This window comes from Desmodus rotundus, chromosome 6 (assembly GCF_022682495.2).
Source record: "Desmodus rotundus isolate HL8 chromosome 6, HLdesRot8A.1, whole genome shotgun sequence".
Classification (NCBI taxonomy): Eukaryota; Metazoa; Chordata; class Mammalia; order Chiroptera; family Phyllostomidae; genus Desmodus; species Desmodus rotundus.
The window spans coordinates 139,857,371-139,884,924 of record NC_071392.1 but is presented as its reverse complement, the minus strand read 5'-3'; the positions used below and the strand labels follow the sequence as shown (position 1 = coordinate 139,884,924).

At 54.9% G+C, this 27,554-nt stretch overlaps 1 protein-coding gene across 2 annotated transcripts in view; it reads left to right on the top strand.

Moving 5' to 3' along the window:
- The window catches only part of CAMK2A (calcium/calmodulin dependent protein kinase II alpha), a 55,850-nt gene extending 31,533 nt beyond the window's left edge, over window positions 1-24,317 (top strand). The window contains exons 10-18 of one of the 2 annotated variants that reach the window (XM_024576878.3): window positions 853-975; window positions 1,330-1,413; window positions 2,913-2,955; window positions 5,510-5,550; window positions 10,202-10,234; window positions 11,199-11,247; window positions 17,364-17,439; window positions 19,937-20,031; window positions 24,085-24,317. In XM_024576878.3, coding sequence (XP_024432646.3) covers window positions 853-975; window positions 1,330-1,413; window positions 2,913-2,955; window positions 5,510-5,550; window positions 10,202-10,234; window positions 11,199-11,247; window positions 17,364-17,439; window positions 19,937-20,031; window positions 24,085-24,317 — 777 coding nt within the window. The remainder of the gene's footprint in view (window positions 1-852; window positions 976-1,329; window positions 1,414-2,912; window positions 2,956-5,509; window positions 5,551-10,201; window positions 10,235-11,198; window positions 11,248-17,363; window positions 17,440-19,936; window positions 20,032-24,084) is intronic. The other variant, XM_024576876.3, reaches the window with a different exon arrangement.
- The last annotated feature ends 3,237 nt before the right edge of the window (window positions 24,318-27,554 follow it).

Sequence of the window (27,554 nt, the reverse complement as noted above, 5' to 3'; positions counted from 1 at the left end):
CTGAGGCCAAGTGGTGAGCTGGCTGTGCTTAATGATCGGGGCCTCTGAGTGATGGGGTTTAGTCCATGAGACCCCAGAGGGCAGAAGCAGCAGCAAAGTGGGGCAAGAGGTGGGGGGGCAGGTCCCTGGAGCTAGGTTCTCTCTCTCTCTCTCTCTCTCTCTCTCTCTCTCTCTAGACATCTACCTATCCATCCACATACACACAAATAATATTAGCTCACATTCATAGAGCACTCTTCTAAATGCTTTCTATATATCATTACAGTTAATCCTCACACCAATCTATGACATAGGTACTATTATTATCCTTGTTTCACAAGTGAGGCACAGAGAGATTGAATAACTGCCCAGGTCACATGGCTAAGAAATGGTAGAGCTGGGATTTGAACTCAGGCAATTTGGCTCTAGTGTTTATGCTTCTAACTACCAAGCTATACTGCTTTTCTACATGGCTGGTTTCTATCAAGCTATGTGCCTGGTGTTTTAATACCATATTTAATCTTTCCCACACCTCTAGGGATAGCTTGAGGGGTCATGTGACTTGCCCAAGGTCATACAGCCCAGGAAGCAGACTTGAACCCAGCCTTGTGGTCCCAAAGTTGGGGCACAACCACAAGCTTGCTGCTCTCTAGATAAGGCACAGACTCAGAAGAGCAGAGAGAGGCCTTCTTTCCCTCTGGCCATTGTTCTGATTTGTCCTGGGGTCAGGGGACCCTGTTCCACTTCCTTCTGGTTGTGGATGTCTGAGTGGGCAGTAGGACCCCTGCCTGCTCCCCTGCCAGTCAGGGGCTGGGGGATCGCAGGGGTGGCCTGGGGTAGGCTGGGCAAACCTGGCCCCTCTGCCCCTTTCAGTTCCCATCACCAGAGTGGGACACCGTCACCCCAGAAGCCAAGGATCTGATCAATAAGATGCTGACCATCAACCCGTCCAAACGCATCACGGCCGCCGAGGCCCTCAAGCACCCCTGGATCTCGGTGAGCCTTCCTCAGCAAGACTCTTCCCAGGAGACCCTCCAGACCTCAAGGTTAAGTCCTTCATGAAGTCCTGGCCCTGTTCCTGGCTTCTCAGGCCCAGCCTGGGACCGAGGAGGCTTGACCCAAGAGACACTGAGCATGCCGTGGTTCTCAGGGGGAATGTGGAAATGGGAGGTTGGCATCAGGACTGGGTGCTACTGGCATTGAATGTCTGGTGCCCCTGCCATGTGTACAACACCCCTAGAACGAAGTCTTACTCCTCCAAGATGCCAGCCACATCCACAAAACACCCTGCTGATGGGCCCTGGGGTTGCTCTGCCTTCCACTCACAGACCTTTTCCCCACCTCCTCCAGCACCGGTCCACCGTGGCCTCCTGCATGCACAGGCAGGAGACCGTGGACTGCCTGAAGAAGTTCAACGCCAGGAGAAAACTCAAGGTAACAGGTCCTCACCCTCCATGTCCCCAGTTGTGGGAGTAGCTTGGCCTGGGTCTCCACAACGGCCCGGAGACCCGCTCACTAGTTCTGTCCTTCACTGATCTGCTGAACACCTGGTCTCTGGGCGGGGCAGTGAGTGGTGGAGAAGGCAGACGTGTCACCGGGCCACTACGGGGCAGTGGTGAGTGCTGTGATTGCACGCCCTGAGGCTGTGAGTATCCACAGTGGGGCCGTGACCAGGTTTAGGACCAGGGTAGGGCCCCAGAAACCTCCCTGGGCAAGTCATATTAAAGCAGAGACCCCAAAGGATAAGCAGGCATGGGCGGTGTGGAGTCAGAGCGGGCAGATGTTCCAGACGGAGAAAGGCCTGTGTAAGAAGTCTGGAAGCTTGAGCTGGATCCCTTAGGGGAACTGCAGTGTTGCAGCATGGCTGGGGAGAGGGTTCAGAGGTGACATGTGACAGGGCAGGAAGCCATGATGGGGGTGAGGCGCCAGTGCCAAGCATGGGAGAGGAATGGCCAAGAGACTTGGGTAGGGGTTGTGACCCCAGGGAAGGTATAAAGGGACCCAGGTGGGCCCTGAGCTGCCGGCCTCTAAGAAGGTCCTGTATGTTCTCAGGGCTGGGACAACTCCTGGCCTAGACCTTGCCAGGGATCCCATGAGCAGGCAGGAAGAGCGACCGAGGGGTCCCCAGCTGGTTGGAACAGAGAAGCCATCAGCATGCTGAGTAACAGATACTGAGGCCCCAGGTCATTGGGAACCTTCTCACCAACTGCTCCCAAGCCTGGCATGGTGGCACAGGAAGGGGACATAGGCTAAGGGGTGGCAGCCAACATGACGCCAAGAAATTATCTTTAGTCTCTAGTGGGAACAGTCCTGGAAGTCTCAAAATGTTAGAAAGAGCGATTCTTAAAATTGTGGACTGTCGGACTCAGAGAGTGTCCAAACCAGGCAGTGTCAGAACCAAAGGGCCATTGTCCCCTAGCCCCTTCATTAACCGAAGAGGGTTTTTCCACATTAACCTTCCAATGGCTCCAAGCCCAGGGATGATGGAGGGGTGTATGAGTACCAGAGTGAGGTGCTGGGTGCTGTGGGCAGCGGGAGGATGGGGGCGGGAGGGGGGGGCGGTGCCCAGGGGCGCAGGTTCCACTGTCCTTTCCAGGGCAGGAACCTCCCTTGGTCTTTAGCAGCCCCCACGGACAGGTGCCCTGAGCCTGCCCACCAGCTCTGGCCAGGCCGCTGGAACCTATTAATATCTGCCCCTAGGATGGCCCTGTCCCTGGAGTGGTGCCAGCTAAGGTTGAGCTTGCCCTGATTTCTCCAGGGAGGTGGGGGTGGTCCCTGGGCTGTGGGGTGGGGGGACACACGGAGGGGCAGAAGGCTTTGGCTCTGTGTCTGAACGGAGTGCCTTCCCCTCCTTCCCCACCCACCACCCATTTCTCTGTCTCTCCTATCCCCTCTCATCTCTCCTCCACACCCTCTCCACTTACCTGCCTCAGGGAGCCATCCTCACCACGATGCTGGCCACCAGGAACTTCTCTGGTAGGTGGCAGGACCTCAAAGTCTGAAATACCTCTTGCAGGAGGTAGGGACATTGCCATGTCGGATTCCTGGGCACCCTCAGGCCAGGGGGCCTGGGGAGAGTGGGGACTCCAGAGGACCCCGTGACTGGCAACTCAGCTCACATGACGCAGACTGCACCCAGAAGTGGTGAAAGGTCAAAAGTCAGCAAGCTAAGGGCCCACCAGGAAGGGTCAGAGGTTTTGTCTGTCTCCCCCCACTCATGGCAGTGCTGGGGTTCTCAGGCCAGGCCAGCCAGAGGGGAAGGCCTCTCGAATGTTGAGGTCCAGGTCCAGGTGGGACTGAGCCAGGCTCAGGGAGTAGCAGTGTTCTTGTTCTCCGTCGTTCCTGGAGCCCTGTGCTAAGCAGACCCCTGCTTTCACTCATGTGGCCTGCAGGACAAGGCAGTGGGGGCCATTGCCATCCCTGTTTTCTGAAGCAGGAAACTGAAGTGCAGGGAGGTGAGTGTGGTGGGCCTCAGGTCGCATCGCTAGGGGGAGGCAGAGCCTGTTTGCAGTGCAGGCTTGACCCACCCCGGAGCAAGGGTGAGTCACCAGAGAGTCCAGGGTAGGAGACTTTGGCCTTGGCCAAAGCCGGGCTGGTTAGAATGGGGAGTGCCCAGTGACCTGTGGCATGTGGCCCTAAAGAGAGAAGGGGAAGGGATTAGTGTCGGGGTTTAGCAAGAAGCTCCCCTTGGCACACTGGAAGGTTCTGGGGCCAGCGCTGCCAAAGGCTGCTCTCTGAGGAGCCCGGAGGCTGACGGGGCAGCTGAGCAGATATGGCAAAGCTCACCTGAGGGGCCCTCTGCCTGCGGCTGGACCCGCGAAGGCTGCTGCGATCACATGGCCGACCCCACAGCCAAGGCGAGGCTCTGGGCAGCTACCTCCCAGGCTTCTCGGAGAGGGTCCACCTGCCCATTTTACCAGCTGGAAGAATGAGACCCAGGGTGGGAAAATCCTGGAACTTCGGACCTGGGCTTTTGCCACCACCCGAATGGCCTTCCTTCCCGTTCTCTCCCCAGACAAGGACCCTGCAGCTCCTTGAACTGAAACCCGAGCCACCTGCACAGTCAGAGTCTTTTTTTAACAGCTGAAGTGCCCCTGGAGAACCTAGTCTGCAATTTGCAAAATGGCACCTACGGGTCAGGTCCACTCTCTAGATGTGCATAGGTGGGGGGGCGGGGGCGGGCAAGGGTGTTTGCAAAAAAATTTTTTGGAAAGAGTTTTCAGCATTTAAACATCAGGAGATTTCATGGAAAAGCCTAGATCTCTGTCTTCTCCTGAAAATCAGAATATGTGGTCTCTCAGGTCCCACCATCTGACAATAGTGGGCTGGAGACCACAGGGGCACCTTCAGGTTAGGTGGGCAAGCACTCCCTCTGCCTCCCTGTACATCCTAGTCCAGCCCACAGAGCCTGTGGAGGAAGGACAGCCATTCCCCTCGGCTTTGGATCCAGAGGTACCCGCCCCCACATCTGCTTCACAAGAGGGAGACTTTGAATGACAGCCTGGCAGGGGTCACTGGAAATGAGAGGGGGCCTGGGAAGCTGGACAGACAGACTGTAAACCTTATCCTTCAATGCCCCTGGGGTTATAAAATCCTGTACTCCCCTGCCCTGGTCTCTAGCTCACCCTCTCCAGGCCACCAACAGAAGCACAAGTGGCTACCATTTACTGAGCATCTACAGCATAGAGGTCAAGTGCAGTGCTAACTAAGTGAGCACTTTATAGATACCCTATCTCATTTAACTTGAGGCATTTGTTTGAGGTCTGAGCAGCAGGATGCCAGGGTGGGCAGGGCTGGGCACTCATGCCACTTCCTGGCTGGTGCCCTCCCTCTCCACGGGCTCTGGCCAGGAGGGGTGGTGGGAGTGGAAGGGGAATGATAGAGGTGGGGCCTCTCTGAGATCTGTTGCTCTGCTTTTTCTGGCTACCAGGGCCAGAGCCAACCGCACCCTGGAACTCTGGAGTTTGAGGGTGGGGAAGCCTCTGCCAGGATGGGAGCTCTGGCAGGGGTGGGACCCAGAAGGGGGCATCTGCTTCTTGTCACTGGCAAAACACAGCTCGCAGCTGTCCGGTGCAAGTAGGCAGGGCTGACACATGACCTCTGCAGCAGCATGGGGCTAAAATTAGAGCCGGCTGGGTTGGAGAGGGAGTGTCCAGCTCTGGGCTGGGCAGCTGGGCCTCTGGGTTGGCCACCACCAGCACGGGTGGTGACCGGGATCCAGAGGGAATCCCCGGGCTGAAACAGTAAACCCACGGTCTTGGGACGCACTGGACACCTTCCTCAACCTCAACCCATGGGGCTGGGGGGTCACACTTGAGATCCCTGAGAACTGGGGGAGCCCAGGCCCACCTAGTGGGCTGCTGGCAGTCCCAGGATCCGGAGGAGGGAGGAGAAGCAGGAGGAAGAGATCTCCCCAGATCGCCGAGCCGGCTCCCGCCCTCTGGCTGCCCGTGGATGCTGCTCTTCCTTGCCCTGTGGGCCCTGGTGCCCTGCCTGGTGTTGGTGACCCTCTACTTTCTCTCCTCCATAGGAGGGAAGAGTGGAGGAAACAAGAAGAATGATGGTGTGAAGGTAAGCTCCCCGGGAGCCTGCCAGGGCCTGCTCTGCCAGAGTTTCTGGCAAGAGGGCCCAGCTTTGCAGCTTGGGGTAAGACCCAGGCCTTGCCGACAGTGTTCCGGGCTGATGCCATCACTCCTGCAGCCGGGCCATCCCCAGGCCCAGAGACCTGGGCTTTGGTGCCCACCCTCTTGCCAGGATTGGCGGGGGCAGGCGGGGCAGGGGGAGGATTGAAAGCAGGTGGGAGAGGCAGGTGGCCTTGGGTTGGAGCAGGCACAAGGAAAGGGGCAGGTCCCAAGGGGGTTTCTGGGATGCTCCAGGGCTGGAGGACTGGTGAGTGAGGGGGTACAAGGAAGGGACAGACATGGTCATGAGGGGCAACCTTCCCTTTCCCGACGGTGGGCTGGCTGGAACGGGCCCCATACCCAAAGGACACCTCAGTCCCAACCACAGAGCCTGTGGATGACAAACAGCCATTCCATTCCTCTCCGCTTTGGATCCAGAGGCAGCCCCTCCCCATCAAGGCCTGCTGGTTCAGCGCTAAGCACCCCCTCCTCCCTCGACCCAGGCTTGCCCTCTGCCCAACCCATGCCCGATGCCCGAGCTACTTCCCTACATACCCCACAACTCCTCCACCTCTCCTCCCCTCCTCTCTCTCTTCCCTCTGCTCTCTGGGCCCGGTGCCCACTCTCTGCAGCCCCCTTCTCCCTGCCACTGGCTCGCCTTGTGGGCCCTCCTCTCTTGAGACCCTGCCTTTCTCTGGGCTCAGAGCCCTGCCTGGCCAGGGTCTGAGGGCTGGGCTTGCCCAGGACACTGGAAGGTATGGGATGCTATCCAAACACAGTCACCCAGGAGGGCTGGTGGCTTCATGGCTTCATTTGTAGTGGCATTTACAGTCTTAGGCCGCTGGCTTTGGCTGGTCAAGGTTACATGAGTGGGGGTCTGGGCTGGCTGTTGGAGGCCAGGATTGGGGTCTCCCTTAAACAGGCTTGAGTTTTCCCGTGGATACAATGGGTAGGGTGGGAAGGGTGTGAACTCCATGATTTCCAGGGTTTTAGCTTTAAAATCACACAAGCAAACAAACAAATAAAAAAGCAACAAAGCCGTATCTAATCACTCTCCCTTCTCATCTTGGGTGCTTGGGGAATAATTCATAATTATTTGGTTATCAGCCACGGTTGGTGGTTTTCAAACTGAATTCCTTGGAACCCAAAGGTTCTGGGGAGGCACCTCCAGCAGCAGATGGGGTGAGGTGGGATTAGAAGCAGGGGGCAAGCAGAGAAGCTCCTGGGCTTCCCATGCCCACTTCAAGAAGAGCAGCTCCAAGTAAGAGCCAGCACCATGGTTGAGAGGGCCTGGGGGGCTTAGCAGCCGAGACCTCGGCTGGTTACTTGGATCCCCTGAGCCTGAGTTTCCTCATTCACGCAATGGGGGTAAAAGGGGTTTCCACCTCGCAGGGCTGTTTGTGGGCAAGAGCCAAGGTCATCTGTGCAAGGGGAGGATGGCAGTTGTCCTGAGGGCCTAGTGCGGTGCAGGGCGTACGACGTGTGCTCATGAGGTGCTGCTCAGTGTCCCTGTCTTCTCTGTTTTATATATTGGGCTTCGGGTTAACATTTGTCTTGAAAACAAAGTTTGCTCAAGAACATATTTGGTAGTCCACGGATGTAAAGTCGACTCAGCTTCTAAAGTTAACACGCACGCATCCCAAATGCTGTAATGGAATTTAGAACTGAGTTGTGGCCTGCCTGCTGCTTTGGGTTATCCATGAGCCAAGTCCCCCATTTGAAAGGGTGAGGAGGGGATTGTGCTACGTAAGGGTGGTCCGGTTTGGAGCAGCTGGGGCTCTCTCTGGCTCCAGCTGGGGTGCTGGGCTCCCCAGAGAAAATGGTCTTTGGGAGATACGGGGTAGAGACCACAGGAGCTGGTCAGTGGAGGAGGAAGGGGAAGAGGGAGGGCTGTCCTGGTCTGTTTGGCTTGTGGGTGTGGCCGTGGCAAAGGCTAACTCAGAGCTCCGGTGTGAGGTCAGGGCCTCCCTCAGGCAGGGTCTTGGAACAAAGCTCTCTCTGGTCTGGTTCTTCTTCCAGCAAGGCCAGGAGGTGGACACTGTCTGAGGGCAAGGACATGGCGTGGTGGGGCTCTGGCTAGTCCCTGCAGGGCTTCCCAGCGAACACAGCTGAAGAAAGTGCCCTCCTTCCTACAGGTCCTGAGTGGCTTCTCAGGGTGGCCTGGGTGTGGATGAACAGGAGCTCAAAGGCTATTGCTGGCCGGACGATCTCGACATCCTCCTTCCCTTTCTTGGGATGGAGAAGGGGGAAGTCCAGCTGGCAGACAAGAGTCACCCAGGGGCCTTGCCCAGGATTCGGGGCACCCTGCCCGCAATTTATCACTCGGGGGGCTGGTCCTATTCTCTCTGTGAGTGACGCTGGGCCTCTAGTCAAGAAGCCAAGGGTTTGAGTCTGGGCCCCACCGTTCCCTCCTTTGGCGACCTGAGTCATCACTTCTGTCATCTGTGCAAGGGGAGAATGGCCATTGTCGGTGGGGCCTGGTAGAGTCATCCTGTGCTTCTTTAGCTGGCACACGTTCAGCCCAACTGGGGAAACACAGATTCTTCCTACAACGTCGCCCTCGAGACAAACCACCAGTGTCATCCAGGGCTTTACTGAAGATGCAGTGATTGGTCCCAACACTGGAGGAAAACCGGCCCATTGGAGTTGGGGACATGACACAGTACTGTACTTCACGGACTTTCAATGGCTTTTCAAGGCTAAACTCGACCATACTTCATTTCTGTCATCCTTGCCAACCTTAGAGCCATGCTTTTCTTCACGTGGGTCGTTCTGAGAGAAGTGGCTCTCCTTGTGGTGAAAGGCCCCTGAAAATTAAACTCCATCTTGCCGGTCAGTGTGGGGCTATGATTGGTACCGTCACCCTCTGTGACTCAGGGGAATTGAGTGTTTCTATTACCAAGAAGTGATGCCCCCTCTCAACCACCCCAAGACCTCTACTGCTATGAGGAGGGGCTGACTGCTCCCACCCCTCAACCCCACTCACTGCCCCTGTTGGTGTCCCATCCATGCCGTTGTGACTTCTCTCCCCTATGTCCCATCCTGTCACTGTATGTCCGAATCTGACGCAGTCTCTGCTCTGTGTTGCCTCCTGTGTCCTGCCTGGAACCTCCTGGCATCCCCGGGCCACTCCTCAGGTTTCTGCTGACAGCTGAGGTGAGAGGTCCTGTCCCCTCCCACAAACTCTGTGCCTGGCTTGGCTCCATCCAGGAGCGAGGCTGACTCCAGGAGGAGAGGGGAGGAGAGGAGAGGAGAGGCTGACGGCAGGCTGCTGGCTTTGGCAGTCACACTGTCCAACCCAGCTGGTGCAGATGCAGGGCCTGTGAGCATTTACACGGGAAATGCCCGGTGATCTTGGAGTCAGAAAGCCCAGCATTAGACCTGAGGACCCTTAGAGAATATTCAGTGCTTCTCCCTGGCAGGCCTCCCCCAAGGGCATCTCCAGTCTCCTCCACTCACCCCACAGCGCAGCAAGGAGAGCGGTCTCCTGACATCAGATGTAAATGCATCTGGGAAGGACAAGCCATTGAAGAGCAGTCAGGCCGTGGGGGCCTGAGGCCTGGACAGAGGAGAGAGCGGCACTCAGGGGCCCCAGCTTCTGCTCTGCAGGCAGCCAGCTGAGGGACCTGCGGCAGACCACCGCCTGTCTCTGGGCCCGTTTCTCCTCTGTGCAAGTCAAGTGTCACCTTGACCTGCAAGCTTCTATGAGTAGGAGTCTTTAAGACTCCTGGCTTAAAACTGAAAGGAGGAGAAGATAATCCACATTTGTCCTTTCTCTGTCCTCCCCTTGGTTCTACAGCCAGTAGCACAGGGAAAGCTACAAACTCGCTAAAAGTCAGAATAGCCTGCATGGCAAGGCCCGAGGGCTCAAATTCTGGGCTGTGCTGTGTGTCTGGCTGTGCTTCGGTTTCTCTCTCAGCATAAGGAGCTGGCTAGGCCGGTCACTGGGCAGCTGTGAGCACAAGCAGAATTGCCAAGGCCACTTAGAGGATTGGTTCCCACACCTGGCGCTGCTCTGGAATATCCTGGAGAGATTGTTCAAAATGGAGATCCCCAGGGTCCACCCCAGACTGAGTTACCAAACTCCTCGAAGGAGCGTGGTTCTGTGTGTTTTTGACAAGTTTCCCAAGTGGCTGTGACACTTGAGGTCCTTTCAGCAGAGACGCATGGGGAATCTAGGAGGAGAGATTGGTCCTCATCCCAAGACCCGAGTGCCCTTTTGTCCTTCAGTAACTTTGGGTTCTGGAGGCCTTGGGCACCTGGGTCGGAGACCCAGGGTTGACTTCCCCATCAGAGCCTGCAGCAGACGGAATCTTGGTCCAAGGGAGGCTTGACCTGGAGCTTGGTGATTGGATTGTGAGACCCAGGCAGCTGTGCACGAGGCCCCAGAACATCAGGCTGAGAGAGAGGACTGGTCCCGCCACGTCAGCTGATGCTGGTGGCTCTGACTCCTGGCCCCCGTGCCGTACTGGCAAGGGACTGCAGAGGATGACCCTGAGGCCCATCCTCCTTCCACACCTCCCCTGTTGTCCGTCCCTCAGCTCCTTGCCGTTTTCACGCTGTGTCTTTTCCTGTCCCATTTCTTCTCCTTGTTTTTCCAGAAAAGAAAGTCCAGTTCCAGCGTTCAGTTAATGGTGAGTGTCTGCCGTCTCCCAAACGCCGGTAAATGCTGGGCCTCGATCCCTCGCTCCTGCCTCCCTCCTGCAGGCTGCACGGGGAACCCGGGGCGGGGAGAAGGTGCTCAGGGCGTGCTTGGTCCGTGTGCCTTGTGTGACACCATGTGTGTTGTGTGTGCGTGTTGTTGGCGTGTTTCTGTTGGCACCTCCAACTCCATGGCCCAGACCAGCAAGCAGCCTGACAGTAGACCTGAGAGCTCCGTTGGGTACAAAGGCTGATTTGACCCCCAGCCCTTGGCTTCTCGCTTCTCCCACCCTCTGCTCTAGAACTCATCTCAGGGCTCGGTTTATGCCAGGTGCAGTGAGGGTGGAGGGGCTTGGTTTGGCCAAAGCAGTGGGCACTGTAGAGGCCCTTCCTGAGCAAGGCCACACAGGGCCCGCCGGTGGCAGAGGAGCCGCCAGCCCCTGCCTCGGTCTAGACGTTCCAGTGGTGGCATGGTGGCCCACACCCCTCTTCTTCTGATTCCATCGCTGTCTCCCTCGCTCGTGTGGTTTTTCTCCCCTGAAAAGCCCAGCTCTCTCGCACTGGGCCTCTCTCCCTCCCCTCTTCCTTTTCTGCTAATGTGTGTATCCCTTCCCCATTCTGGGGCTACCATGTGCCTCTCTGTTCTTCGACACCTCCTCTTTGCTCCCTCAAGCAGAGAGAGCCCAGGAACCCTTCCCAGCCCTTCCAGAAAGGCCAGGGATCTCCTTGCACCCATCCCTCCATCCACGCCCCCGCCACCAGCCGCCTGCTTAGCTGGGCCCTTCCCCTCCTTAGGCTTGGAGGTCTGTCAGGGTTTTCAGGGGACCATCTGGATGTCAGAGCCCATGAGGCTTACAGAGACTGGGCCACAGCATCAGGCAGCCGGGACAGCCCCCTACAGGCCACACCTGTCCTGCTGGCCAGGCCGGCCTCATCGCTCCCTATTCTCTCTGGCAGGAATCTTCAGAGAGCACCAACACCACCATTGAGGACGAAGACACCAAAGGTAGGGGGGGCCTTGCCTTTGGCGCCTGGGCCCCCAGGCCTCCTCAGGCTCCTTCACTGACAGCCCCATTGCCAAGCCTACATCCTGCTCCTCTGGACAGAACCTCGCTTTGGTTCCTTCCAGACTGAGCACACCTGTTTCCCTGCATGGGGTTCAGTCTGCTAGTGGTACCTAGCTGAATGTTTCTTATTGTAGGGGCTATATATTTACTTTAATATATGTCAGAAAAAGTTAATTTAACATGTTCATGTCATAAATGTATCCTAGTGGTATGCATTTTCCTTTTGAAGTACATGTTTTTCGCATTAAATGCACTGATTTTTTAAAAACATGATGTAATCATCATAAGGGAAGAGAAAGCCAAGGTGTAGAAAGTTCAGGTGCATGGGAAGTATGGGCAACCCAGGAGCTGCTAGGAGCAACCCAGAGTGCGAGAGCAACCGTGGCCAGTGACTGACCATCCTCAAAAGCCCTCCAGTGGATGAGGGAGCAAACTGCCAGCTAGCTGTGATCGGAGAGTCAGAGAGGAAGAAGTCGGGACAGTAATGGGCATAATGGCGGCCTTCGTTGGGATGCTCGCTGTGAGCTAGACTGGCAGTACTTCATACCAACCTGAGCTTCGTAACAACCCTGTGGGGTGGGTGCTGGAGTGAAGCCCATTCCACAGCCCGGGAAACAGAGGCGTTGAGTCGATTGTCCCCAGGTCCTCCTGTAGCTTGTAAGGGTGGAGTCAGAATTCGAGCCCAGGCAACATGGCTGCAGGAACCGGCCCATAACCACCACTCTGGGGGTCGTGGTGTGTGCAGCGTGGGGAAGGCGGGGGGTGGAGCCCTGTCTTCTGGTCAGGGAACACCAAACCTTCGGACGAGGTGGGGACAGTCTGTGTCCTGTCTGCACCCAGCCCTCCACATCCTGCTAGGACAGGGAGACGGAGAGTCTTGGGCCTGGGTCAGAGATGTTTAGATATCTTTCAGTAGTTCAGATAGTTCGGCTCTAAAAGAATGCAATGATGGGGAAAGAGCATTTTGTTACATAATAACTATTTTTGCACAGTTGCAGTTCCAGCTTATTGGGCTGTTTTGATACAATAAATGCCATGACTACCTCTGGACTCTGCCAGGGTACCCCAGAAGGTCAGCCCCACCCCATGCATGTCCCTCTCCGGTCAGTCCCAGCTTGGGGGAAGGGGGATGGTGACTAACGCCATAGTCTGGCACTAGAGCAACCAGTTTTCTATGATGGCATTAGTGACAACCTTTAAAAAAATGTATTATCTTGAAGAATTCCAATGGGTGGGCGGGGGTGGCAAGGGAGAGCAACAGGGCAAAACAAGAATTCCCTGTTAGGGCCAAGCCGGTGTTCTAAGTCCCTCCCAGAATGATTTTCTAACCACATTCTGGCCCTGCCCCGTGCATTCTGATCCTGTGGTTTTGCGTCAGGCTGAGACATGGTGTTTGTAAGATGGCCCCATATTTGAGGCTTGCTGTCACAGTGGTAAGATTGAGAGTTTGAGGAGACTCGTTGTGGCCCCGTAATCCCGGTCTCAGAGCAGACAGGGACCACAGAGGCAAGCCAGTTCTGTGCTTCTTCACTGGGGTCCATTTGCTGGTTGACCTTGGACAACTTACTCAGCCTCTCTGAGCCTCAGTTTCCTTAACAGTATAGAGGTGGTGATATTAGTTCCAACCTCAGAGGATTGCTGTGAAGACGAAACGAGAGGCTGCATAAAAAGTGCTTACACAGTGTTTGGCACATGGTAATTGTTTAATAAATCTTAATTTTTTTTAAACTAGAGCTTGTGGTTGACGGGAAGCCACATGACATTTTTGGAACATCAATTTTACTGAAAGATCATTTCAAGGCAAATATTTCTATATTAAACAGACAGGAAGTTATTTGGAAGAGAATGCAAAATTTGTATGTGCTACAAATGCAAATTGTAAGCTGTCAAAGACATTTCCTGCCTGGGGTGATGGCTCTCGGGGTTGCATCCTCGAGGACCCACATTCACAAGGTAATTCTCTGCTTTAGAGAGAGCAGGATGGGAAATCTGTGGTCCTGAATTTTGTTTAGCTCATCCAGTCCCCTTTTCCCAGAGGAAATCTGAGGCTCATGGGCGAGGAAGGGCACATGGGGTCATTAATGGCTGAACTGGGCCCTGTTCCCTGCCTCAGTTTCCCCACATGTGAGGGCCATGTCTGAGGGAAGGGATGTTGGCTCAGCCAGGAGCTTTCCCCATGTTCAGCCAGGAAGAGGAGCCCTGGGCCTTCCCGAGGCCTCAGAGAAAGTTTCCAGAGAACCCGGTTCTGGTGTTAATTTGTTAAGCCTTCTTCCTAAGTGAGAATAGCAGCTGGCAGGGTGGATTCTGACCTAACATTAAAGTGAATGAGAAATGTCATCCTCCAGGGAACATTTTCCCCTGAGCAAAGAAAGGGACATTAATATTTCAGAGCACCTCGGGCTTCATCCCCAGGCCTCTCACCCCCCAAGTTGCGCTGGGCCCTGCTGGGCTTCTCCCCACTCCCCTGCCTCCTCCTGGTCAGCTGCGGGAAAAGTTAATTTCCTCTGCAACCCGTATAGGGGCCTCAGCATCTTGGCAGAGACATTCTCGGAAATGGCCAGGAACGCTGGTCTCATCTCAGCCTCAGCATGCTGTGTGTCCTGGAGAGAGAGCCTTAACCTCTCTGGGACCTTGGCTTTCTGGCACTGTCAGGAGAATGCCTGGCAGATAGAAATGCCACAGGTTACTCTGAGCAGCTGCTGGACGAACCCCTCACACAGCAGAGGGATTGCTGAGGGCGTGGGCAGGGCCAGAACCAGAGTGAATTTCTGATTTACGGAGCGCTAGATCCCCAGATCTTTTGTCCCAGAGAATGAAGCTAGGGAGATTCCTGCCTACTAGGCTTTGACTGCTGGCACACTTGGTGTCTGGAGTGGCTGGAGGCACAGCCAAGCTAGGCACTGCCTCAGGTTGCATTAATAGAGGTAAAGTGTCTGGAATGTGGAGGGGATAAAGAGTGCTACTCCAGACCCAGTATTCTGTCATATTCAAGCCACCCCGGGATTGTGTGCTTACATTCAGTGAGGCGTCCAGATCGCCCAAAGACCTGGGAGAGTAGATGGCCAGCTTGAGTCAGACCCTGCAAACCACATCCTGGAGGACTTCAGCCCTGAGTAGACTGCTGAGGGGAAAGGGCCTAAGTCCAGGGCGGGGGTGGGGGCAGGCAGGCACTCAGTGCAAGGCCCCAGAAGGCAGAAAGGGACAAGGACAATAACTAGGGGCTTTCAGGGGAACAGATTTCAATCTGAACAAAGGAGGAGGCAGGCACCAATGGTAGGAGCTGCCCAACAGCACAGAAGGCTGCCCAGGAGGCTGTGAGCCCCCAAACGCCGACCAAGACCGAACCACTGCTGGGAAGCATCCTTGGCTGCGGTGACAGGCTGTCCTCCAGAGGAACTGCCCATTCAAAGACTTGACAATAATCAGAGCCCCCATTTATGGAGCGCCAGATGCTGCTCTATGTGCTTTACATGAAGCATCATTAATTACATAAAGACGTTGAAGCCAAGGGCTTGGAACAGTAGCTGGTTCTTAATGAGGACCACATATGTACCAGCTATTTCTTCTGATATATTCTTAACTCACATAGTCCTCAGAACCAGCCCATGAGGTGAGTACTATTAGTAGCACCATTATACATATGGGGAGACTGAGGCATGAGGATGTCCCTTGCCCAAGGTCACACAGTTTTTAAAAGGCAGAGCCAGGATCCAAACTCAGGGAGTCTGGTTATAGAATCCATGCCTGTGACCACTTTGCTAGCCTGTCTGAGACGGCAGGGAGAGCAGCCCAGAGGAGGCAGGGCATCAAGCACAGGCTCATGGAATGACTTCCAAACGGAGGAGGCAAGGGCGGTGGCACCGGTGCCATGCCTGTGGTGAGCCCACAGGCTCCCTCTGGGTCGTCACCTTGACTCCGTGCGGGAGAGGCTGGGATAAGGTGTCTCCTGGCAGAGGTGGGTTTTCTCCCATCCTCAGCCTTTAGCTTCCATGAAGGAGCACAGAGTTGGCCAGGAGGCCGGGCTCTTGGGTTCCCAGGGACAGAGGCCACCAGGTGACTTAGGCAACTCCAGGAAACAGGGCAAAGACGGCAGCCCCTGACCCTGGCTTTGTGCCATTCACTCATTCATTTATTTTTGCCACCTCTGCCCCAGCTCCAGACAAGGCCCCAGAGTGACGTGGCAGAGCTCAGGGTCTAAGAGGGACCCCTTGCCAGCCCTGATGATTTATAGTGGAGCCGAGAGAGAAATAATTCATCATTCACAGTGGTAACAGACATTGAAGATGATGATTGCCATGTCTGCTGAGCACCCACCACGAACCAAGCGCTGCGCTGGGCAGGGCCCCTGCCTGAGGGGCGGTGGTGTGCATGGGGTGGGGGCGTGTGATGGGCTTTGGAGCTGTAAACACTGGGTGGTTGGTCCCCCGGTGCAGACCATTTGACTTCTCTCGCCTCCAGTTTGCTCATCTCTGAGGTGGATGTGTAACCACACGAAGGAGCGGGGTGAGCTGTAAGGTTCTGCGGCGGGAGCATAGCACAGTGCCTGGTGCACTCAGGGCAGGCCTGTGCCAGGCTCCTGGGGTCCGGCAGCCAAGGGCAGCCATGGCCCAGCCTCCACGAAGCCCACATTGGAGCTGTGGAATAGACGGCATACAGGCCCAAAGTGAGGGCAGAGTGTCAGGGCCCCGGAGCCCTGCAGTAAAGTCCTTGGCTGGGAGCCGAACTCTGCACCTTATGTGTTCTGTGTCCTTGGACAAGTCACAACCTCCTACCAGGCCTCTATTTCCCCAATGGTTGGATAATGAGGCTGAGTCCCTGGTCTCCAGGGGTTCTTCCAGCCTGGCTGTTCTGTGACACTCTATCCTCTGGGTCGGAGGTGAGCTCCCCAGTGTGAGATGGGGTGGGGTGTCCTGCCCAGGGGGGAGGAAAAGGTCAGGGACAAGGCCAAGGCCAGGCATGGCCTCTGTCCCACATTCCCAGACTGAGAAATGGGCTACGTGTCCATTCCAGTAGGACTGTCTTTCCGGGAGCCAGGACACCTGACTTCAAATTCCTTCACTACTGAGGCTCAGTCTCCTCAGGTGTCAGGTGGGGAAACTGGCCCTGCCCAGCTCCCAGGGTATCCATGAGGAACAGCTGTGGCAGCTGTGTGTGAGGATGTAGCAAATGGCACTTACACCGTGTATGTACTGTGTGCTAGGCTTTGGTCTGAGTGCTTCGTGTACATCCCGGGTGGGGACACTATCATCTCATGGGACAGCCCGCAGTTGCCCACCTTGTAAGGTCTTGGGCTGGAATTTTGATGAAGCCTGTCCGGTACCGAAACCTGGGTTCTTTCCACGGTACTTCTGGCACTGAATGAAGGAGAGGTGATGGTTTCTCCATTTTACAGATGGGGGGGCCACTGGGGCTCAGCACATGACACACCTACTGAGAAAAGTGACGTCTGTCCCTCTACCAGAAAGACAACAGCTGTTCATATTGTTTCAGGGATGGCAGGGGAGGCCAGGTCTCAGCAACTGGGATTCATTATGCCTAGAAAGTTCTGGAAAGCTCAGTGCCTGATTCCTACAGGCACCCCAATGGAGCAAAAGGCTCCCCCAGACCTAAGGAATGAGTAAGCCCTGAGACCTGCCTTAGCAGCCCTGCTTGGGTGACGGGAGAACCCTTGGTTCATGACTGCTAGTGATGATTGCCACACTTGCTTGTTTGATTCAGGGGGTAAAGCAAGGTGACAGGGAAGCATATTTTGGAATCAAAACAGGTCTAGGTCAGAATGCCCACCATGGCTGCTTTTTGGAGGCGAAGGCCACCAGCTAAGACACTGGATCTGTCCTTGTAGTTGAGGGAACCTCCACACCTTTCTCACCTGTCTAGGCCTCAGCTGCTTCTGTGGGATGGGAGTGATGCTATCTACCTGTCATAGCTACCCTGAGGATAGATGAGGCAGTGTGTACGGGGCCCTCAGGCACATGAGGAGGACTCAGGAAATGGTAGTTGGTGCTTTATTACTGTCACGATTGCTGCTATTTCTGTGTCCCCTCCTGCCTTGCAGTGCGGAAACAGGAAATTATAAAAGTGACAGAGCAGCTGATTGAAGCCATAAGCAATGGAGATTTTGAGTCCTACACGTGAGTTGGCTGGGCCCATCCTGCATGTCCTCCTGCCTGGATTGTTGTTTGGGGGGCTGGCGGCTGACTTCAGGGGTCCTCGTCTCTGGTTCCCGGTCATTCACTCTGCATGTGCTGTGAATCAGAATGAACTCGTCTTTCCGTTTGGCATTCACTTTATGCTTCTGTTAAGCTTTCTGTTCACGATGCTTCTCCATATCTTGGTCCTGCCCCTCCTGCTCCTCACATCGCGTTCCCCAGGAGATGAGCTGGGAAGGAGCGGAGGAAGGCAGGCCTTTCCTTAGTCTTGCTGCACAGGCCTGGGTCTTCAACCTGGAACTTCTCAGACCTCTGACCTCAGCTGGGCAGGGGTGTGCAGGAATTCATAGGGTGTGCACCTCCAGTGAGCAAAGGCGAGCAAAAGAACCTCAAAATGGAACCTTAAATCCTCTGGAGAGTAAGGCAGTGTGCACAAAAATAACAAAATGAAACAGGTGGTGTAAGAAGTTCCCTACACACCTGGGCCAGCCTTTGGAGGGGCAGCTGGGTGCAAAGGCTGGGCTGAAGCGCCCCCTGGTGGTCACCCACACACCCTTCCTGGTCCGGCCCAGAAGCAGGCCCTGAGCCTGCCCTCAGCTGGCTCTAGGGAGAGCAGGATCCCTGGCTGAAGCCTCAGTCTTTTTTGGCCAGGGCTGACAAGGCTTGGGTCTGCAGACCTCACATATACTTTTCAGTGGACAAAAGCTGCCAATTAAGGCAGAGTGACCCCTACCTGTTGGGTTCAGGTGAGGTGGGAACAACCTAGCTGGGGTTTGCTCCTTGGGTAGCCTATTCCTGGTTTCCACTATGCCCAGGAGCTAAAATGTGTCTCCCAAAGGCTTGGCAGGCCACTGTAGGAGGGTTTCCACAGCAACGGGTGGCCAAGCCCCGGCAGTTTACTGGTGATCTTTGGAGGAACGGGACCTGGGAAGGCGCAGGTGTGAGACTGAGGCCGCATGTACCTGTGTGCGCATGCACTTGTCCTGGCATGCACGTTTGCATTGTGTGCACAGGGGTGGCACGTGTGTGTGTGCACTGGGTGCTGCATCAAAGCATGGAAATGCGCTGTTAAATGGGGGTTTTGCGGAGGAGGTGGCTCTTGTGGGCCCTGAGCCTCCCAATGCCATTTCTGGGTTCTGCTCCCACCTCTGTGATGTCACCTCCTCTGGCATCTGTAGTTCACTCTAGGTTCTGACCCCTTGCCATGACCTCTGGGGCCTGAGGTGCCCTGGGTCTGGCCCTGCGTAACCCTGGATAAGCCCCTTTGTATCGTGAGCCTTGGCTTCCCTACATGCACAGTGAAATTGAAGTAGGTGGTCTCCTTCCAAGGCAGGGATGCCCTGGGAACTTCTGGAGAGGGACTTCCCTGATGGGGGTGCTCAGCCTCCCAGAGGCTCAAGCTCAGACCCCCAGTCTTGGAGGATTCTGCTGCTGGAAGGATCCCGAGCATCCCTATGGTCTGAGCCCAGCCTCTCAGCCCCGGGTTAATCCACCTAGAGAACTTGAGGTCTTGAGTGGAAAAGCGAGTTGCCTGGGTCACAGGGACAGGACAGTCAGGGCAACATGGGGACAGAGAGCCCTGCGCTGGTCGTGGTGTCCAGCTCAGAAAATGCTGAGCCTGGCACCCTCCTCCAGTTGTCTCCAGTTCTACCCCCAACCCCCAGATTGGGATCTTTGTTTTTCCCAGGGTACTTTCTGTTCCTGGCTTCATTGTCATTGTCACAAGAGTCCATGTCGTGCCATGGAAACCTGGGGATGAGGGAGACAGTTTTCCCCTCCCCCACCCAGCTGTGAAGGTCTGCAGGGAGACTGAGACCTGGAAGGGAGCACTGCCCCGCAAACCCTTGGCTGAGGACCACCCCGGCCATGCCCTGTCCCCCTCCTCCTGGACATTGCCTTGTGGACCACTCTTTTCCTCATCTTACAGAAGAGGAAAGAGGCTCACAATGAGGGCTGCTGCTAACAGTAGGGCATCTTTGCTTAAAGTAGCAAAACACACCCTGTCCAAGGGCAGACATTCCCGGTGAGCAGAAGTCACTTTCATGTGAAGGAAAAGGTCTCCTTCCCAAGAAGACAAATTAGGAAATCCCCCTTGTGGATCTGCTGCCCTGGGCAGGAGAGGGAGGATGGGATGCGCTTTGGAGTGTAGCATCCAGGCTGAATCGTGCAGGGCAGAATCTGCACGCCATTCATGCAGAAAGAATGAATGCTTGGAGGGGTTAAGCCACCTGCTGGGAAAATGGCAGAGCCAGGACCCAAACCCAGGCTTCCCAGTTCTAAATGGCACCAGCCAGGCAGCGATGCCCCACACTGCACAGTTCGCCAGCCCCTTTCCCATCTGTCTGCCTCATTGATCTTGTAAGGTGGGTGCAATCGCTCCAGTTTCACAGGCTCACCCTCCTTGGGTCCAGGCCCCGGATGAGAGGGTAGCACTGAGAGGCTACCCCAGCCCCTCTTTCCTCTGACTTCCTCCCGCCAGGAAGATGTGTGACCCCGGGATGACAGCCTTCGAACCCGAGGCCCTGGGGAACCTGGTCGAGGGCCTGGACTTCCATCGATTCTATTTTGAAAACCGTGAGCAATCCCTTCTGTCTGGGGTGCCCGTTGTCTGCTCTTGTTCCATGTCTTGCCGGATGGCACAGCAGGGTGACGGGCAGGGCACCCAGGGCGGCTCAGCAGCCAGCGAAGAGGAAGATCCTGTGTGGACAGGGGTTGGTACCGTCTTGGCTCCCTCTCCGAACCCTGGCATATCAGACTGCCAGCTGTCCCTCCTGTGGCTGAGGATGGGGACCTGGAAGAAGTGTGAGAAACCCTCCCAGTCTTCTCCTGCCTGTGACCCTCCCCAGAGAGGCCTTATTCCCATTTTACAGATAAGGAAGCCTCCCCACAAGGGCACACACCCAAGTTCCAGTCATCTTAACACCTGGGACCACCCCAGCTACCCGACTGGTCACAAGCTGGCTCATGGGTTGTTATGCAAGTGTCCCCCTCTGGGTGGGCAGTCGTGGAAAGAGAGGCCCCGAGCTCACGCTGCTGTGCCCTGCCTGTTTGTCTAGGTCTCTGTCCGCATGTCTGTCCTTCCTGGGCCTCTCCTCTGGAGGAGAGACCCGGCAGCTTTGCACCCAGGGGCTGTCGGAGCTGAGCCTGGGCCTGACCTTGGGCACTCTCTCACCTTGTCTCACCTTGGCCAGGGGGTCAGCTGGGGCGGAACCAAAGCACCTGCAAGTTAGGATCATGCAGCTGAGGACTCAGAGGAAGGCCCTGGGGGGTGACATATCCAGGGTCTTCCAAAGGGAGGGCCTGGGCCACTGGGGCTTCCCCAGATGACTCTGGGCACGCGAGCAGTGCTCAGAACCATACTGGTTCTCACAGTGAGGAAGCCGGTCCCTTTCCAAATCCTCTTTCAATCCATCTGGCTCCATCAAGGGCAAAGGCTCAGTTGGGTGCTAGTCAGTCTGGAACACCTCTTAATACTTTCTAATTTCCCTCTTCGTCAAAGAGAGCAGCCATCTCGGACTGAGAGCTTGTGCAGGCAGGAGGAGTGTGGAGCTAGGGTTACATAACTTCATTTCATTTCCACTGGACTTATTAAAGTTGTGTTCTGTGATACTGGGCGTTCACTAATGATTGTGCCAGAAAGTTTTCTTGTAAAATACATTGATATAAATTAATAACGTGCATCGATTTAAGGAAATATTTTAATGAAGTATAGGTGGCCCTTGTAGGTTAACATAAAGGTGAAATTTAAGTGACTAAGATAGAATCTAGTCCAACTCTTCATCACACTGAAGGGGAAACTGAGGCCCAGAGAGGGGAAGTGACTTGTCCAAAAGAACTCAGAAAGTCAGTGGCAGACCCTGGTCCTGACTCACCCCGGCGCCGGTCTCTTCCACGTGCTGCTGCTCTCCTCTGTGCATCTGTGGCCACCAGCTGGACGCTCTTACCCTCACCCAATCTGACTGAATCTTATAGAGTACAGGGGCTCAAGAGCACCCCCAAAGAGCTGTGAAGAAGGAAGCTGCATTTCTCCTCGATCAATCAAACTCTGATTCTCCAAGGTTAGCAGTGGGAGCTGAGTTGTCATGTGAAGAGAGGTGGCTGAGCCCCCCAATGGTGCCCATCACCCTAGAGCTCCCTGGCAGATCGCTGCAGCCGTCTCTCCACTGGTCTGTCTCTGGGGGTGCTGGTTCCCCGGTGCGCACTCCACAGTCTTCCCAGAGTGGAGCAGAGCAGAGCAGAGACTAGGCTGAACTGACTCTCTGGGCTCAGGGATGGAAAAGGGGAAAAAGAACACAGAGAGGAGCCCATGCTAGCCCTTGGCCTGCATCTGGGCACTCCACCTGGTCGTAACACCAGCCCCCTAAACTCTAGGCTTGTGCACATCAAAGGACCCATGGGAGCCAGACCCAGAGTAACCGCTCACTCCTGGCCAAGCCCCGCCCTCCTGCCTACCCTTTCCTGCTGGAGCATCTGGCTTCTTCCTCCCGTGGTATCTGTTACCATGGATGTTGAAAGCCTACAGTGTATTTAAGAGACCACATCAGGGTGGTTGTTTCTTTATAGATGCCCCTCAGGGGGCCCACCCTCGTCAAGAGCAGCAAGGCCCAGTACCCTCAATGATGTCGAGCTCTGTCTGTCCCTTCTGGGATTGTTCTAATTCAGTCCCACATGGAGAGTGACTTCTTTTAGGTCCTACTTCATTTCTTTTAGAAACTGGCCCAGCTCGTTAGATTGCTTCTCTGGACCTCAGTTTCCAGATCTGCTAAATGGATGCATTGAACTAGATCATCGTAAGTGCCTTCAGGCCAGGGTGCTGTCGAGGATGCTTATGGAGGCCTCCTTATACTTTGTAGGGGGGCCACTGGGTGACTTCTGACCTCTGAGTCATTCCAAAGCCTACAACACAAAAGCTGGACATTCTCTCTGCAAGCCCAGAATTGTAAAAGTCCGTTAGTCTAAACGTCTAAGACTCAGTGATGTTGAGTCCTTCATCCAAAGCCTGAGTAGAGTGTGATTATAATATTAGGAATGGATACTATTGGAGGCTTTCTGCAGTCCTGAAAATTAAAAAAGGCATTTTAGATTTTTCAGGAAATCAGTGACTCACAAACCTGGCTGGGCATCAGAATCAGAGAGGGTGGGAAAGGGGACGGGAGTTTTTTTTTTAATTCTACAGATTGTTTTTGTTAAATGTTTTATTTATGTTATCCGCACCTGAGGACATACTCACTGATTTTAGAGACAGGAGAAGGGAGGGAGAGAAACATTGATGTGAGAGAGAAACATCGATCGGTTGCCTCTTATATACACCCTAACGTGGGACCCCTTGTAGGCACCTCCACCAGGGACTGAACCTGCAACCTAGGCATGTGCCCTCACTGGGAATTAAACCTACAACTTTTCAGCTTGTGGGACGATGCTCCAACCAAGTGAGCCACAGCCGCCAGGCAATGGTGTAGATTCTTGAACTGGCATCCCTAAGGGGGCATGCAAACGTGCTGTCTGTGGAGTTCAGACCTACGTTTGGAGAACACTAAGGAAAAGCATAGAGTTGCTCTGGAGCCCAAGATGCCCATGACCCCTGCCCAGCCCCTCACTGGGTTATCACATCTCCGTGCTTTTGTCTTCTATCTTGCTAAAAAACATGAAGAATTCCTAGAATCAAAATACGTAAAATAATAATAATAATAATAATAATAATAATAATAATAATGGTGGCTAATGTCTCCTATAAAGAAAAAGCTTCAGATATTTTTGTCGGCTCTATCATGGTTATAAGGGCTATGCATCTCTCCCTAACTCTGAAAAGCTCCATGACCTCACCCCATGACCGCAAGTGCCATCCTTACAATTCCAAGACTGTAAGAGTCTACAATCTTAATATTCCCCAAGTTTCCATAATTCTACATGTTGAGAATAGAGGTGGCAAATGAGTGGCCCACAGGCCATATTTGGACTGCACATATATTTTACGTGGCCTGCATGATGTTTTAAATTTGGCCAATAACTAAAAATGAGACATTTCCACATAAAAATCCAGATTTCTAGATTCTCTTGAAAAGTCAGAAAGTGGAGCAACATGGGTCCCAGTTACTCCTGTAGCAGCCAGCAGGGAAGCTGTGTACAGGGCGCCCTCTGTAGATGGGATGTGGCCAGCAATTTACCACAGTCTCCACCACTCCTTATTGTCTCTCTGATCCAGAGGCAAATGGTCAGTTGTCATTTAGCATCTTATACCCAGCTCAGCCCCTCGTTCATGTACTTGTCTGGCCTCTGTAGGGATCTGGGTTTGAAACTCTAGTCTAAACTGAGTTGATTCTATAATCATCTTCGTCCTATATTTCTGTGTGCCTGAGACACTATGATTCTAAATTCCATTTCCCTGGGCTTGAGAACTTCACAGTGTCTGAGATCCATCATATCTAAGCTGGGATATGACCCAGTCACCTAGAAGCTCTGCCTTGCCTCCCAGGTAGCTGAGCCCTGTCACAGACACTGCTCCTCTGGAAATGAGGCAGGCAGAGGGGCCTCCGCAGGGAGGGTGGCTGGAAGTTGGGGAAGTGAAGGAAGTCAAGAGGGAAGCCCCCCAGTTTCATCTGCTCTGCTTGCTCCCATGCCCGCCTGCAGTGTGGTCCCGGAACAGCAAGCCCGTGCACACCACTATTCTGAACCCCCACATCCACCTGATGGGTGACGAGTCGGCCTGCATCGCCTATATCCGCATCACACAGTACCTGGACGCCGGTGGCATCCCCCGCACCGCCCAGTCTGAGGAGACCCGCGTCTGGCACCGCCGGGACGGCAAATGGCAGATCGTCCACTTCCACAGATCTGGGGCGCCCTCTGTCCTGCCCCAGTAAGAGCCCCTCCTTCTTGCCATCTGTCATTAGGACAATCTAAAGGAAGTCCATGGGGTGGGGCAGGAGGACCACAGGAGGAGACCAGGCGTGCAGGTCCCGGGGAAGAGCTGGGCGGGCCCCCTAGGTGGCAGCTTGAACTCCATCTGAGGAGGAAGGCCAGGGTGGTTGTCGGAGGAAAATGGGGCACCCTCTGATGTACCCACATACCCACCACACGTATCGTGTCTTCCAGTTGAAGGACCAGGCTGGGGCACTGTACCGCAGAGATCTACTCTTCATCCTTGGAATGTCGCTGCTGTTTCTCCCACCTTGGATTTTGCTGGAATTCCCCCAATCACATCACCCCACTACCACCACCATCACCGTCACCTTCATGCCTGCATCAAGAAAACCTGCCCCCCAAAGCTGCCATGTCTTCAGAGCAAATGGCCACATTTCCCTGCCTCCCACCTGGCACTCCCAGTCTCTGTCCCCCAGCCAGGGCGGAGCTTCCTCAGGCCTGGGTGCCCTGCGTGCCTTGTGTGCAGGCCCCCAGGACCCCCTACCTGGCTGTTGTAGGCCTGGCTGGCCTTGGTCGCAGGCCAGAGAGCCCAGCTGTGTGTTCACCCAGGGGCTGGGGAAAAGGAGAGGCGGAGTTGGGAGATCCCTGATCACTCCCCTTCCAGGGATCCCCCCTGGGAAAGGCAGAGGAACCCCTGACCCCCTGAGCCAACCTCCCCTGTGGGAGAGTGAGAGAAGAGCAGATGCCAGGAGCCTCCTCCTGCTTCAGACTGGCTCCCGGCCTCTTCTCCCTTCCTGCCCTCCCTCAGGGTCTCCCCCCGCCACTTCTCCCTCAGTGTGGGGAGCGCGATCCTCTCAGGGTGCCCCCACTTTTTTCCTTCTTCCTTCTCTGATGTTTACCTCCAACACTAACTGCCCATTCCGCCTCTCCATCAGGCCTGGGGAATTCCAGCTTCATCACTTCTGAGGGAGAAAACCTGATTGCTTTTTGGGGGCAAAAGAAAGCAATGTTTAGGTATCACTACTTGGACCGCATGCCTTTTTACAGCCAAACTCCTGTGTGTTTCGTAAATGGATTTTGCGTTAATGGATATTTATGTAATAACTAGACCTCTCAATTAGTGTGAAGAGGGTTGGTTCGGTTGGGAAGGAAGGTGGGGAGAGGGCGGAAGGATGATTTTTTTTTCTGTTCTAGGTCTTTTATTTATTTATTTTTAAATGTCATTTCTGAGATGGATTTTGTCACCAATGGTTACCCCGGCAGTGGGGCTCGGCCCCTGCGGGAAGGACCTCTCTGAAATTTTGGTCCCAAGGTTGTTTTGAGGACCAAATCAGATGTTAGTGTTGATAAGCAACAGTAAATCAGGGCAGGCAGAGTGAGGGGAGCTGTCAGGATGGAAACCTGGACTTCTCTTTACTTGCCTCCCAATCCGGGGTCCTGCCTACCACGCTTCTGAGGATTTCATCCCACCTCATCTGTGTGCCACGCCCAGCACCCCAGCCATCTCTGGGGGTGGCTCATCAGCATGTATCTTCATCGTCCACCCCCTCGGTGCCTGCTGGTCCAAGCAGAGCCCTGGAATGTCTACTCTTCGCACCCCGTCCTCCAGCCGTGGGTTTGCGTCGCTCCCACCCTCTTTCTCTTCTTCTCTCACGCCCTCTTCCCCGGGACTGACTCTGATGTGGAAGCCTCGGCACGTCCACTAAGATCTACTGTCTGCACTGTTTTCTTTGCATGACTTTATATGCAGTAAGTATGTTGAAAAACCCAGAAAAGAAGAAAAAACACTCAGCAAAACCAATCTACATGTTTGGACAAAAAAAGAAATAGAGGTTGTATTCTCAGTGTCCAACTCGGAAATATGTTGCTGCCTCTCTGTGCTTTTGGCCTCTGTGTGGCCGTGTTTTGCCAGCATGAGATATTGTCCCCTCTGGAGGATTTTAGGGGAGGAAGAGCCACATCCCCACAGCTTTAGAGGAGGCACTGACTCCCTCTGCAGAGTCCTGGGTGGTGGGTGGAACAGGACTGATGGGGATGTTTGATCCAGACCTTTCTGAGTTTTCCCTGATCGTGGGCTGTCTGCTGGGCTCTTCTCTCAATTGCTTCTGCCCTGGGGACAGGTGAGGCAGGCAGGCCAGGGGCCACAGGCCAGGAAAGAGGCTGCCCGAGCCTCCTGGTCTCCAAACTGGTCGATCACTGGCCACTAGCCTTGGCAGAGACCCTGCTGCTGAGGCTCATGGGCAGGCACTTGGTCTGCCCCTGGCCCAGAGGGCTTCCCAGTAAAGCCCAGTGATCCCAGCATCCCAGCAGCAAAGCCGTCTGCCTCCCCGTGAGCTGCCAGCTCTCACAGCCATCCCCAAGCCAAAGGTGTGACCTTCGCCAGGGGATCCTGCAGCCACCAAGGCCAAGTCTGGTCCCTTCTTCAGCCTTGGTGTCCCCCTTCAGTTAAAGGGGTTAAATATTCTGGCCCAGCCTATGTGGCAGGGCTGATGGGGGATCAAATGGGGTGGTGAGGCCCAATACATCTGTGAGAACCGACTGGGTTAGTCACTGGCTGGCCTCCTGTTCCACTCTGAGCCTGGCCATTCCCCTCCCCTCCCCCGCCTGCCCCCTCATTATCCTCTTTGGTGCCTGTCAACTGATTATCAGCAGTGAACTGTGGGGCAAGAGCTGTGGTTTGGGGGTTATTAGGATTCCATTCCCAGCTCTGACCAGACTGGCTGTGTAACCCTGGGCAAGACCTTTCCCCGCTCTGGTCCTCAGTTTCCCACAAGAAAAAACTGAGCTGGAGGACACCAATGTCCTGCCTTTCATTTGCTGACACACCTGCTGTCCACTGAGTCCCTCTCTAAGTACCAGGGAAGTGGAGGCAGGTCCCTACCCCAGGCTGAGATGGCCCTGTTACAGAGGCCATGCCTGCATGTGGGGCCACGGGGCACCAGTGTGATCCTGAGGCAGCTGGCAGGGGAGACAGCAGACAGAGCAGCCCAGCGCCCACCCCCACCAGGCAGACAACTCTGTGCTCCTTCTAAACATCCTGCCGATGCAAAAAATCCAGACCTAAGACAAGACCTAGGTTCCAGCATGCAAACACGTTTTACGGGCAAGTATTCTCCCGGGTTCACGCTGACTATGGCCTCCTGTCTCGCTTCAAGCGAAGACCCCCTGGGGGGATGTGTTTGCAGACTCCCCGTGCTGGTTTCTTTGTTACTATCTGTCTGGGGTTTTGTTCTGGT